The 14178-nt window shown below is 42.9% G+C and overlaps 2 protein-coding genes across 2 annotated transcripts in view; one reads left to right on the forward strand and one right to left on the reverse strand.

The window, feature by feature from the left end:
- LOC149972411 (uncharacterized) overlaps nucleotides 1–11029 on the reverse strand; it is a 48868-nt gene extending 37839 nt beyond the window's left edge. Inside the window, exon 1 of the mRNA XM_090218805.1 lies at nucleotides 10898–11029. The gene's annotated coding sequence lies outside the window, so the exon portion shown is untranslated. The remainder of the gene's footprint in view (nucleotides 1–10897) is intronic.
- The window catches only part of LOC118944061 (chloride channel protein 2), a 64287-nt gene that overhangs the window by 2559 nt on the left and 47550 nt on the right, over nucleotides 1–14178 (forward strand). The window contains exons 2-3 of the mRNA XM_036961697.2: nucleotides 3386–3539; nucleotides 10919–11050. Of these exons, the coding sequence (XP_036817592.2) occupies nucleotides 3386–3539; nucleotides 10919–11050 (286 nt within the window). The remainder of the gene's footprint in view (nucleotides 1–3385; nucleotides 3540–10918; nucleotides 11051–14178) is intronic.

Consider the following 14178-nt stretch of genomic DNA (forward strand, 5'->3'; position numbering starts at 1 on the left):
TAATAATCAATAATAATTTTGTTCTTTATTTTGCCATTTTACATATAAAACCTTATTTGTTCATCAAAAATGGTGAATAACTCACCACAGGTTAATGAGAAGGGTGTGCTTGAAAGGATGCACAGAACTCTGCAATGTTGGGTTGTATTGGAGAAAGTCTCAGTCTTAAATCATTTTCCACACACAGTCTGTGCCTGTATTTAGTTTTCATGCTAGTGAGGGCTGAGAATCCATTCTCACATAGGTACGTGGTTGCAAAGGGAATCAGTGTCTTAACAGCGCGATTTGCTAAAGCAAGAAACTCTGAGCGCAGCCCTATCCAGATATCTGGCAGTGGCTTCTGATTCAATTAAATTTTCACAGAACCGTTTGTTGCAATTTTGATGAGGCTCTCTTGTTCAGATATCGGTAAGTGGACTGGAGGCAGGGCATGAAAGGGATAACGAATCCAGTTGTTTGTGTTGTCCGTTTCGGGAAAGTACCTGTGTAAATGCGCACCCAACTCACTCAGGTGCTTCGCTATATCACATTTGACATTGTCCGTAAGCTTGAGTTCATTTGCACACAAAAAAATCATACAATGAGGGAAAGACCTGTGTGTGGTCCTTGTTAATGCAGACAGAAAAGTCTTAACCATAGCCTCAATTCTGTCCCGCACATTGAATATAGTTGCGGAGAGTCATTCAGGCGAGAAAAAACATCACCCACATTTTTTATTTATTTATTTAACCTTTATTTAACTAGGCAAGTCAGATAGGCCAGTCGTGTGAAAGTCATCATCATGCAATCGGTCAGACAAGTGAAAATTATGGTCAGTAAAGAGAACTTTAAGTTCGTCTCTCAATTTAAAAAAATATGTCAATACTTTGCCCCTTGATAACCAGCGCACTTCTGTATGTTGTAAAAGCTTTACATGGTCGCTGTCCATATCATTGCATAATATAGAAAATAGACGAGAGTTCAAGGGCCTTGCTCTAACAAATTTAACCATTTTCACTGTATTGTCCAAAATGTCTTTCAAGCTGTCAGGCATTCCCTTGGCAGCAAGAGCCTCTCGGTGGATGCTGTAGTGTACCCAAGTGGCGTCGGGAGCAACTGCTTGCATGCGCGTTACCACTCCACTATGTCTCCCTATTGTGGTTTTTGCTCTGTCAGTAGAGATACCAACACACCTTGACCACCAAAGTCCATTACTTTAAAAATATCCTCTCATGTTGTCCTGGTTTACAGTGGTTTGCAGAAGAGGATGTCTTCCTTAATTGACACCCCATAAACGTAACGGACATATTCCAGGAGATGTGCCAGGCCGCCATGTCTTTTGACTCATCCAGCTGTAATTCACTGGCTTGTATGCGAAGCAGTAATTGTTTCAAAACATCTCCTGCCATGTCACTGATGCGTCGTGAAACAGTGTTGTTTGATGAAGGCATTGTCTGTATAGTCTTTTTGTCCTTTTCCCCTCAGCATTGTCCCAGCCATACCCGCGGCAGCAGGAAGAATTAAGTCCTCCATAATAGTATGGGGCTTGCCTGTCTGTAACGTGTGTGCTGGGAGTGGTGACCTAGAGGCCAGAGAGGGAGCACACATCTTAGCCACTCGGTAGCTCACCATATAAGACGCTTCTAGACCCTTCTTATTAATGGTGTCTGTTACTTTTATACACGTCTTACTACTCGAAAGGCGTCTTTATTCTCGCTCCAAACACTCTGTGGCTTATTTTTCAAATTGTCATGTTATGTTTCTAAATGTCTGTGCAAGAGTGAAGGTTTCCTGTGAGAGAGTAACGGTTAATGTGATTGGATGTTAATTATTTGACTAGGCTACTTGTATTTCACATTGTGTTGTTATTTCGCTGAACATTAGATGGTTTAATTTTAATTTTGGCAGTGAAACGAGGCTACTCATGCGAGAAAAAAAACTTGCCCAAATGTACAGCCCCGTTGGAAAATGTAAATGTACTGTTTGAAAATGTGAAGATAATACAAAATAAAAAGTGAAATGTGAATCACATTTTTATTTGGCTTACCTCCGACTGCATTGCTACCCCAGTTTGGGAATACCTGTTCCAAAAGGACAACCATCTCTGCAGCATTCCACCAATCAGGCCTTTATGGTAGAGTGGATAGATGGAAGCCACTCCTTAGTACAAGGCACAAACATACTGTTCATCATATATCTGCTGCAGAGGGACAAGAGAGAGCCATGAGAAAAGGAGTTTTGATCAGTCATGGAAATAAAAGTGCAGAAAACAAATTGGCTCCCTATTTAAAAAGAAGATGGAGAACAAGCTATGAAGGAAAAATACTGGAGTTTTGGTGCAGGTACAACAACCTAGTGCAAAAATAATATTGTGATGTTATATTTCGTAAAACATATTTCGGTATGTAACTATATCGATTCCCCCCCATCACTACTCTTCCTCCCCCTCTCTCATATATCCTACCTGTTGTTCTGGCTGATACAGTCCTATACACTGTAGATATGGTCAGTTGTTCTGGCTGATACAGTCCTGTACACTGTAGATATGGTCAGTTGTTCTGGTTGTTCTGGCTGATACAGTCCTATACACTGTAGATATGGTCAGTTGTTCTGGCTGATACAGTCCTATACACTGTAGATAGGGTCAGTTGTTCTGGTTGTTCTGGCTGATACAGTCCTATACACTGTAGATAGGGTCAGTTGTTCTGGCTGATACAGTCCTATACACTGTAGATATGGTCAGTTGTTCTGGCTGCTACAGTACTATACATGGACCATCTACATAGGCCATACTTAGACCGTCATTGCAATGTGCCATTGGGACCCATTCATTTAACAAGATGTCTAGAAATGTCCTCTACAGTATGTGTAAGTAAACTAGTGTTGTAGTAGGTAGGGTTGTCTAGTGTGACACCCAGTCCTTGCTGTAAGAACATGGCATGTCTTGTATATGTTTGTGTGTGTGTGTTACCTACTGCTCTCCCTTAACCCTTTCTGTGTGTTCTTCCAGATGTATGGTCGCTACACACAGGAGTTGGTACTGCTCTCCCTTAACCCTGTCTGTGTGTTCTTCCAGATGTATGGTCGCTACACACAGGAGTTGGTACTGCTCTCCCTTAACCCTTTCTGTGTGTTCTTCCAGATGTATGGTCGCTACACACAGGAGTTGGTACTGCTCTCCCTTAACCCTGTCTGTGTGTTCTTCCAGATGTATGGTCGCTACACACAGGAGTTGGTACTGCTCTCCCTTAACCCTTTCTGTGTGTTCTTCCAGATGTATGGTCGCTACACACAGGAGTTGGTACTGCTCTCCCTTAACCCTTTCTGTGTGTTCTTCCAGATGTATGGTCGCTACACACAGGAGTTGGTACTGCTCTCCCTTAACCCTTTCTGTATGTTCTTCCAGATGTATGGTCGCTACACACAGGAGTTGGGGGCGTATGCCAAAGAAGAGGCAGCTCGCCTGAGGGAGGAGGGGGTGAGGAGGCGCTCGGTCACAGAACGCTCACGCTCCCTGGAACTTCTGGAGAATGACAAGGGCTGCTGCGCCAAGTGTCGCAGTGAGTACTGACCAATACTCACCACTCCAGCTGGACATACTGTAACCAGACCATATTCTCTGACCAAGTCTCTCTCTGTCTCTTTGTTACTGTGAAACAAGTCTCACTTCACATAAACTTTGCCAGATACCATGTGGTTACATTGTTACTAACATAAATAAACTGGAGTGTATTTAAGGAGGGATTTGGGAGGGAGAGTTTTTGAGTGTTTGTGCAGTCAGTGTGTGTGTGTGTTGATGTTTATTTGCTAGTACAGTGTTTGTGGTGTGTGAGCCACCTCATTCTATTTACTGTTGATGGTGATAATAATGATTCATATGTTTGTTTTTGGTAGACTGAACAGCCTGTTAACTAGAAATAGACTGCACATGTAGAAAACATTATGAACACCTGCTCTTTCCATGACATAGACTGACCAGCTGTATCCAGGTGGAAGCTATGATCTCTTATTGATATCACCTGTTCAATCCACTTCAATCAGGCTAAAGAAGGATTTTTAAGCCTTGATGCAATTGAGACATGGACTGTGTATATGTGCCAATAAAATGGTGAATTGGAAAGACAAAATATTTAAGTGCCTTTGAATGGTAGTAGGTGCCAGGCGTACCAATGTATGTTAAGAACTGCAAAGCTGCTGGGGTTTTCACGCTCAACAGTTTGCTGTGTGTGCCAAAAATGGTCCAACCCCCTTGAATAATTGCCCAGCAGTGGGAGCGAAGTTGTAATGGGTGGAGTCAGAGCACACTGCTCAGACCAGAGCTCCACTGCAGTTCACATTTCTCTAGCAAGCCTGAGAATACTTGATGATACAGTAGTTGATGGAAACAACCATAGCCCTAACCGTAACCACTCAGACCCATAATGACAAAGCGAAAACAGGTTTTTCGACATTTTTGCAAATGTATTAAAAATAAAAAACAAAATACATTATTTACATAAGTATTCAGACCCTTTGCTATGAGACTTGAAATTGAGTGCAGGTGCATGCTGTTTCCATTGATCATCTGTGACAGGTTTATACAACTTAACCACCTGTGGTAAATTCAATTGATTGGACATGATTTGGAAAGGCACACACCTGTCTATATAAGGTCCATAGTTGACAGTGCATGTTAGAGCAAAAACCAAGCCATGAGGTCGAAGCAATTGTCCGTAGAGCTCCAATACACTATTGTGTCGAGACACAGATCTGGGGAAGGGTACCAAAAAATGTCTGCGGCATTGAAGGTCCCCAAGAACCCAGTGGCCTCCATCATTCTTAAATGGAAGAAGTTTGTAACCACCAAGGCTCTTCCTAGAGCTGGCTGCCCGACCAAACTGAGCAATCGGGGGAGAAGGGTCTTGGTCAGGGATGTGACCAAGAACCCGATGGTCACTCTTAAAGAGCTCCAGAGTTCCTCTGTGGAGATGGGAGAAACTTCCAGAAGGACAACCATCTCTGCAGCACTCCACCAATCAGGCCTTTATGGTAATGGGCAGAAAGAAGCAACTCCTCAGTAAAAAGCACATGACAGCCTGCTTAGAGTTTGGCAAAAGAAACCTTAAGACTCTCAGACCATGAGAAACAAGATTCTCTGGTCTGATGAAACCAAGATTGAACTCTTTGGCCTGAATGCCAAGCGTCACGTCTGGAGGAAACCTGGCACCATCCCTACGGTGAAGTATGGTGGTGGCAGCATCATGCTTTGGGGATGTTTTTGAGTGTCAGGGACTGATGCAAAGATTAACAGAGCACAGTTCTGTGAGATCCTTGATGAAAACATGCTCCAGAGCACTCAGGACCTAAGACTGGGGCATAGGTTCACCTTCCAACAGGACAGAGACCCTAAGCACACAGCCAAGACAACGCAAGAGTGGCTTCGGGACTCTGAATGTCTCTGAATGTCCTTGAGTGGCCCAACTAGAGCCCACACTTGAACCTGATCGAACATCTCAGGAGAGACCTGAAAATAACTGTGCAGCGACGCTCCCCATCCAACCTGACAGAGCTTGAGAGAATCTGCAGAGAAGAATGGGAAAAACTCCCCAAATATAGGTGTGCCAAGTGTCACGTATACTCCCTCTCTGGCCTCTAGGTCATCAAGCTGCTGATTTAACCCGCACACCTGTCACCATCGTCAAGCGCACCAGCATGACACTCACCTGGACTCCATCACCTCCTTGATTATCTTCCCTATATCTGTCACTCCCCTTTGGTTCTTTCCTCAGGTGTTATCGACTCTGTTTCATGTTGGTGCGTTGTTTTATTGTTTAGTTTATTTATTAAAACACTCGCTCCCTGTACTTGCTTTCCGACTCTCAGCGCACTCGTTACACCAAGCTTGTAGTGTCATACCCAAGTCGACTCGAGGCTGTAATCGCTGTCAAAGGTGCTTCAACAAAGTAATGAGTAAAAATGGTCTGAATAATTATGTACATGTAATATTTCATTAAAAAAAGAAATAAAAAACTGCTAAAAATTCTAAAACACTGTTTTTGCTTTGTCATTATGTGTTATTGTGTAGATGAGATTTTTTTATTTATTTAATCCATTTTAGAATAAGGCTGTAACCTAACAAAATGTGGAAAAAGTCAAGGGGTCTGAAGACTTTCTGAAGGCACTGTACACCACTCTATGGAAAGATGAGACTCTCATGAACACGATGGTGTTCTCCGTTTTGCTCCCACAAGCGTCACAAGTCAATACCGCCGAAGTCTGTACCGCCGATCTGCCAACTTCTGTCTGTAGCGACCAAACAGTTTGGGCTACACACTAATATGACCCCTCTGTGGAAAGGTGAGACCCTCACAACCACGTACATGTCAGTAGATGTTTTGCTCTAGGATGCACACAAGCCTCACAAGACTCGTCTGAAGGTTGCCCTGTACCAGTTTAAAAAATTTACGAAACTGTATATAGAAGTAGTTTAGGGCAAATTTTTGGGTTGTTAAATATGGGTAAAAAAAATTACAAAAATCCTGATCTTTCTTATGTCTTTCAGATATAGGACAGACATTTTAAAACAAACTTCCTTTTGATTTATTTTTGGACTATCTGATTTTCCATGTATGAATCAGTTATTTGTATGTGCTAATAGCAGGTCAAATTCAATGTTTCATCAAATTATTATTTTTTCTTATACCTAAAGTGGTCCTCTAAATCAAATAGCTAAATGATCGTTGGCATAACCATCTTTAAAAAATACATATGTTAGCTTAGTAGAAGCGTTTGCCCATTATTCATTTCAAAACGATTCAAGTTCTGTGAAATTGGTTGTTGACCATTGCTAGACAACTATTTTCAGGTCTTGCCATAGATTTTCAAGCAGATTTAAGTCATAACTGTAACTCAGCCACTAATGAACATTCACCTTCTTCTTGGTTTTATTTTTATTTTATTTTTTTTATTTCACCTTTATTTAACCAGGTAGGCTAGTTGAGAACAAGTTCTCATTTGCAACTGCGACCTGGCCAAGATAAAGCATAGCAGTATGAGCAGACAACACAGAGTTACACATGGAGTAAACAATTAACAAGTCAATAACACAGTAGAAAACAAAGGGGTAACTCCATTGTAGATTTGGCCTTATGTTTTAAGTTATTGTCCTGCTGAAGAGTGAATTCATCTCCCAGTGTCTGGTGGAAAGCAGACTGAACCAGGTTTTCCTCTAGGATTTTGCGTGTGCTTAGCTCTATTCCACTTGTTTTTTATCCTGAAAAACTCCTTAGTCCTTAACAATTACAAGCATACCCTTAACATGATGCAGCCACCACCATGCTTGAAAATATAGAGAGTGTTGCTCAGCAATGTGTTGTATTGGATTTGCCCCAAACATAACACTTTGTATTCAGGACAAAAAGTGAATTGCTCTGTCACATTTTTTGCAGTATTACTTTAGTGTCTTGTTGCAGTGACTTAGAATATTTGTTTTCTGTGCAGGCTTCTTTATTTTCACTCTGTCAATTAGGTTAGTATTGTGGAGTAACTATAGTGTTGTTGATCCAGCCTCAGTTTTCTCCTATCCCAGCCATTAAACCCTGTAACTGTTTTAAAGTCACCATTGGCCTCATGATGAAAACCCTACACCATCTCCTTCCTTTCCGGCAACTGAGTTAGGAGGGGACTGGGTGTATTGATTAGAGGTCGACCGATTGTGATTTTAAATCGCCGACACCGATTATTGGAGGACCAAAAAGGCAGATACTGATTCATTAATTAATCAAACAATTTTTAAATTTGACAATTACAACAATACTGAATGAACACTTATTTTAACTTAATATAATACATAAATAAAATCTATTTAGCCTCAAGTAAATAATGAAACATGTTCAATTTGGTTTAAATAATGCAAAAACAAAGTGTTGGAGAAGAAAGTATAAGTGCAATATGTGCTATGTAAGAAAGCTAACTTTCAGTTCCTTGCTCAGAATATGAGAACATATGAAAGCTGGTGGTTCCTTTTAACATGAGTCTTCAATATTCCCAGGTAAGAAGTTTTAGGTTGTAGTTATTATAGGAATTATAGGACTATTTCCCTCTATTCCATTTGTATTTCATTAACCTTTGACTATTGGATGTTCTTATAGGCACTTTAGTATTGCCAGTGTAACAGTATAGCTTCCGTCCCTCTCCTCGCTCCTCCCTGGTCTCGTACCAGCAACACAACGACAACAGCCACCATCGAAGCAGCGTTACCCATGCAGAGCAAGGGGAACAACTACTAGAAGGCTCAGAGCGAGTGACGTTTGAAACGCTATTAGCGTGCGCTAACTAGCTAGCCATTTCACTTCGGTTACACCAGCCTCATCTCGGGAGTTGATAGGCTTGAAGTCATAAACAGCGCAATGCTTGACGCACAACGAAGAGCTGCTGGCAAAACGCACGAAAGTGCTGTTTGAATGAATGTTTACACGCCTGCTTCAGCCTACCACCGCTCAGTCAGATACTTAGATACTTGTATGCTTGTATGCTCAGTCAGATTATATGCAACGGAGGACACGCTAGATAATATCTAGTAATATCATCAACCATGTGAAGTTAACTAGTGATTATGATTGATTGTTTTTATAAGATAAGATAAGATACGTTTAATGCTAGTTAGCAACTTACCTTGGCTTACTGCATTCGCGTAACAGGCAGTCTCCAACGAGAGAGAGCCAGGTCGTTATTGCGTTGGACTAGTTAACTGTAAGGTTGCAAGATTGGATTCCCCGAGCTGACAGGGGCAGTTAACCCACCGTTCCTAGGCCGTCATTGAAAATAAGAATGTTTTCTTAACTGACTTGCCTATTAAATAAAGGTATCATTTTTTTTAAGCGTTTAAATCGGCGCCCAAAAATACCGATTTACGATTGTTATGAAAACTTGTAATCGACCCTAATTAATCTTCCATGCGACCGATTGGTCGACCTCTAGTATTGATACACCACCCAAAGTGTAATTAATAACTTCACCATGCTCAAAGGGATATGTTGTGGAGGTTCTACACAGGGACACTCAAAGTTAGTCTTATTTACCCCCAATTTTGATCTTGTCTCATCGCTGCAACTCGCCAACGAGCTCGGGAGTCGAAGGATGAGTCATGCATTCTCTGAAACATGACCCGCCAAACCGAGCTTCTTAACACCAGCTTATCCCGGTAACCAGCCGCACCAATGTGTCAGAGGAAAACCGTTCAACTGTTCAAGTTACTCTCGGAGGATGTGTTGGTACCATTCTTTATTCATGGCTGGGTTCTTAGGCAAAATTGTGAGTGAACCCACTCCCTTGGATGAGAAGCAACCCCACACATGAATGGTCTCAGGATGCTTTACTGTTGGCATGACACAGGACTGATGGTAGTGCTCACCTGGTCTTCTCCGGACAAGCTTTTTTCCGGATGCCCCAAACAATCGGGAAGGGGATTTATCAGAGAAAATGACTATACCCCAGTCCTCAGCAGTCCAATCCCTGTACCTTTTGCAGAATATCAGTCTTTCCCTGATGTTTGTCCTGGAGAGAAGTGGCTTCTTTGCTGCCCTTCTTGACACCAGGCCATTTTCCAAAAGTCTTCGCTTCACTGTGCGTTCAGATGCACTCACACCTGCCTGCTGCCATTCCTGAGCAATCTCTGTACTGGTGGTGGCCCGATCCCGCAGCTGAATCAACTTTAGGAGACGGTCATGGCACTTGTTGGACTTTCTTGGGTGCCCTGAAGCCTTCTTCACAACAATTGAACCACTCTCCTTGAAGTTCTTGATGATCCGATAAATGGTTTATTTAGGTGCAATCTTACTGGCAGCAATATCATTGCCTGTGAAGCCCTTTTTGTGCAATGCAATGATGACAGCACATCTTTCCTTGCAGGTAACCATGGTTGACAGAGGAAGAACAATGATTCCAAGCACCACCCTCCTTTTGAAGCTTACAGTCTGTTATTCGAACTCAATCAGCATGACAGAGTGATCTCCAGCATTGTCCTCGTCAACACTCACACCTGTGTTAATGAGAGAATCACTGACATGATGTCAGCTTGTTCTTTTGTGGCAGGGCTGAGATGCAGTGGAAATGTTTTTGGGGGATTCAGTTCATTTGCATGGCAAAGAGGGACTTTGCAATTCATTGCAATTCATTTGATCACTCTTCATAACATTCTGCAGTATATGAAGATTGCCATCATACAATTTGAGTCAGCAGACTTTGTGAAAATTAATATTTGTGTCATTCTCAAAACTTTTGGCCACGACTGTACACCCCTATCCATGTCATCAACATTACAACCTGTTGCCCTATACAATAGCACACACAGGCTGTACTATAGAGGAGGAGGAAAGTGTGGAGTCAGAAATGGGGAAAGTAGTAATGCTTTAGATGAGGAAAAGGAAGAATCTTGTACTGTGGTAAAGTAGCATTAGTGTGGTTTAGTACATTGGTGAGATGAGAGAAGACTGAATAAGATGACTGGGGAGCAGGAATAATGTTATGACGGTTTTCGGGAAATAGGGGAAGAACTGGTAGTGTGTGTGTGTGTGTGTGTGTGTGTGTGTGTGTGTGTGTGTGTGTGTGTGTGTGTGTGTGTGTGTGTGTGTGTGTGTGTGTGTGTGTGTGTGTGTGTGTGTGTGTGTGTGTAGGGGAGGGGGAGTTAGAGGAGAGGATCACTGTGTTAAATGATACTAGTCTGTGCAAAAGTTAACTTAGTAAAAATTGGCGAGGGTGTTACATTGTATGGTGGGTATGGGTGGTCCTGACTCCAAGATGGGCAATGTAGTTTTAACAATGCTACACTTCTCTCCTCAGTCTGTAAGATGTGTTGGTTTGTTTATATTGTAGTTCTGACTGACTTGACTCACTGGTACTGTAGTAGTAAGTGTTGCTGTTGTCGTCTAACAGTGTGCACCTGTATCTCTCTTCCCTCCAGTCTGTACAGTGCGCTGTCAGAAGTTCCTCATCTCTTGTGTTGGTGAAGACTGGATCTTCCTCATCCTCCTGGGTCTATTCATGGCTCTACTCAGCTGGCTGGTCGACTTTGGTATCGGCATCTGTCTACAATGTAAGAGAGGGAGTTGGGAAGGAGGGAGTTAGGAAGGGAAAGAGAGGTTTGGTAGACTCCTTGGTCCTCCTTGGTCTACTGATGGCTCTAGTCAGCTGGGTCATCAACTTCTCTATCGCAACCTGTCTACAAGGTGAGGGAGGGAGGGAGGGATAAGAGAGGAGAGAGGGAGGGAGGGATAAGAGAGGAGAGAGGGTTGGCGGGTGAGGATCCAGGGAAGGCAAATGGTGCACAGACTACTTAGACCCCATGGTGTGTGTAAGCACATTCTCAGTGTTCTCCCATTAGGTTTGAATGTATCTTTTGTGTGTATATCTTGTCACGGTGGAAGTCTTCTAACTTGACACAAACAAGCTGTACAGCTTTTTTAACTGGATACATGATGACTAACCACCTGTCCACTAGAACACACACACACACACACACATTAGGACACATACTTTGAGAGGCTGGTCATGGCCCACATCAAGGCTAGCATGCCAGGCACACTGGACCCACTCCAATTTGCCTACCTCTATTCACACGGCTGTAACACATCTGGACAAGAGGAGCATCTATGTAAGAATGCTGTTCATTCACTACATTTCAGCATTCAACACTATTGTTCACTCCAAGCCTGACACCAAGATCAGGGCCCTGGGTCTGGACACCACCCTTTGCAACTGGATCCTTGACTTCCTGATGGGCAGACCATGTGACGATTGGTAACAGCACCGCCTCCACACTGACTCTTAGCACAGGGGCCCCCCAGGGGTGTGTCCTCAGCCCTCTGCTGTACTCCCTGTTCACCCACAACCGCATGGCTTTGCACGATACCAACTCCATCATAATGGTTGGTGACGACACCACAGTTGTAGGCCTTTTAACTAGGTAGGTAAGTGAAGTGGCATTGTGGTGACAGGATAACAACCTCTCCCCTCAACGTCAGCAAAACCAAGGAGTTTATTGTTTACTTCAGCAAGCAGAGGAGGAACATGCCCTGATTCACATCAATGGGACTGGAGAGCGAGAGAGTCAGCAGTTTAAAGTTCCTCATCATCCACATCACCGAGGACTTGTCATGGACCATCAACACCACCACTCTTGTCAACAGTGTCTTTAACTTCCCAAGGCGGCTGAAGAAATTCGGCATGCCATTCCGGGTACGCTCCAAATGTTGCCCCTGCACCATCGACAGCGTCCTGACCTGTTGCATCACGGCCTGGTACGAGAATTGCTCTGTCCACAACCACAAAGCCCTCCAGCGGTTGGTGAAGATGGCCCAGTACACCCATCCACAGTCTACTCAAAACGGTGCCTGAGGAAGGCCCGCCACACCATCAAAGATCCCGCACACCCGCAGTGGCAGACGGTATCGGAGCATGAGTTCTGATACCAACAAGCTCAGAGACCGTTTCTATCTACAAGCCATCAAACTGCAGAACCCTTTAATTGGACTGGCCAGCTGCTCTGATTCTCTGCACCTTCGCACACATGCATTCACTCACTCACTCACTCTCACACACACACACACACACACACACACACACACACACACACACACACACACCACTGCTTTTACCAGACTCTTATTATGATTGCTAAATACTGCACAATTTAAACACTTACCCCCCCCCCCCCCCCCCTCACCAGAACACATGTACATATTGGACCATAAATTGTGCCGTCCTGTATTATACTTATGCTAAAATGTTTATTTTATTCTACTGAACCATTTACTTTATGTTCGTATTATTGTCTTTTCTTATTTCTTATTGTTGTTGCATTTTTGCGAAGGGAACTGCAAGTTTGCATTTCGTTGGACGGTTTATACCATGTACAGTTGAAGTCGGAAGTTTACATACACCATAGCCAAATACATTTAAAAACTCTGTTTTTCACAATTCCTGACATTTAATTCTAGTAACAATTCCCTGTCTTAGGTCAGTTAGGATCACCACTTTATTTGAAGAATGTGAAATGTCAGAATAATAGTTGAGAGAATTATTTTTTTTCAGCTTTTATTTCTTTCATCACATTCCCAGTGGGTCAGAAGTTTACATACACTCAATTAGTATTTGGTAGCATTGCCTTGAAATGGTTTAACTTGGGTCAAATGTTTCAGGTAGCATTCCTCAAATTGGGGGAATTTTGGCCCATTCTTCCTGACAGAACTGATATAACTGAGTCAGGTTTGTAGGCCTCCTTGCTCACACACACTTTTTCAGTTCTGCCCACACATTTTCTATAGGCTTGAGGTCAGGGCTTTGTGATGGCCACTCCAATACCTTGACTTTGTTGTCCTTAAGCCATTTTGCACAACTTTGGAGGTATGCTTGGGGTCATTGTCCATTTGGAAGACCCATTTGCGACCAAACTTTAACTTCCTGACTGATGTCTTGAGATGTTGCTTCAATATATCCACATCATTTTCCTGCCATCTATTTTGTGATGTGCACCAGTCCCTCCTGTAGCAAAGCACCCCCACAACATGATGCTGCCAACCCCGAGCTTCACGGTTGGAATGGTGTTCTTTGGCTTGCAAGCCTCCCCCTTTTCCTCCAAACATAACGATGGTCATTATGGCCAAACAGTGCAGTTGCAAACCGTGGTCGGGCTTTTTTATGGCGGTTTTGGAGCAGTGGCTTCTTCCTTGCTGAGCGGCCTTTCAGGTTATGTCGATATAGCACTCATTTTACTGTGGATATAGATACTTTAGTACCTGTTTCCTCCAGCATCTTCACAAGGTCAATTGCTGTTGTTCTGGGATTGATTTGCACTTTTCTCAACAAAGTATGTTCATCTCTAGGAGAGAGAACGCGTCTCCTTCCTGAGTGGTATGATGGCTGCGTGTTCCCATGGTGTTGATACTTGCGTACAATTGTTTGTTACAGATGAATGTGGTACCATGAAATACACAGGTACACCTCCAATTGACTTAAATGTTGTCAATTAGCCTATCAGAAGCTTCTAAAGCTATGATGTAATTTTCTGGAATTTTCCAAGCTGTTTAAAGGCACAGTCAACTTAGTGTATGTAAACTTCTGACCCACTGGAATTGTGATACAGTGAATTATAAGTGAAACAATCGGTTCCTAAACAATTGTTGGAAAATACTTGTGTCATGCACATAGTAGATGTCGTAACCG

This window comes from Oncorhynchus mykiss, chromosome 24, assembly GCF_057628025.1.
Source record: "Oncorhynchus mykiss isolate SJ-2025 chromosome 24, ASM5762802v1, whole genome shotgun sequence".
NCBI lineage: Eukaryota > Metazoa > Chordata > Actinopteri > Salmoniformes > Salmonidae > Oncorhynchus > Oncorhynchus mykiss.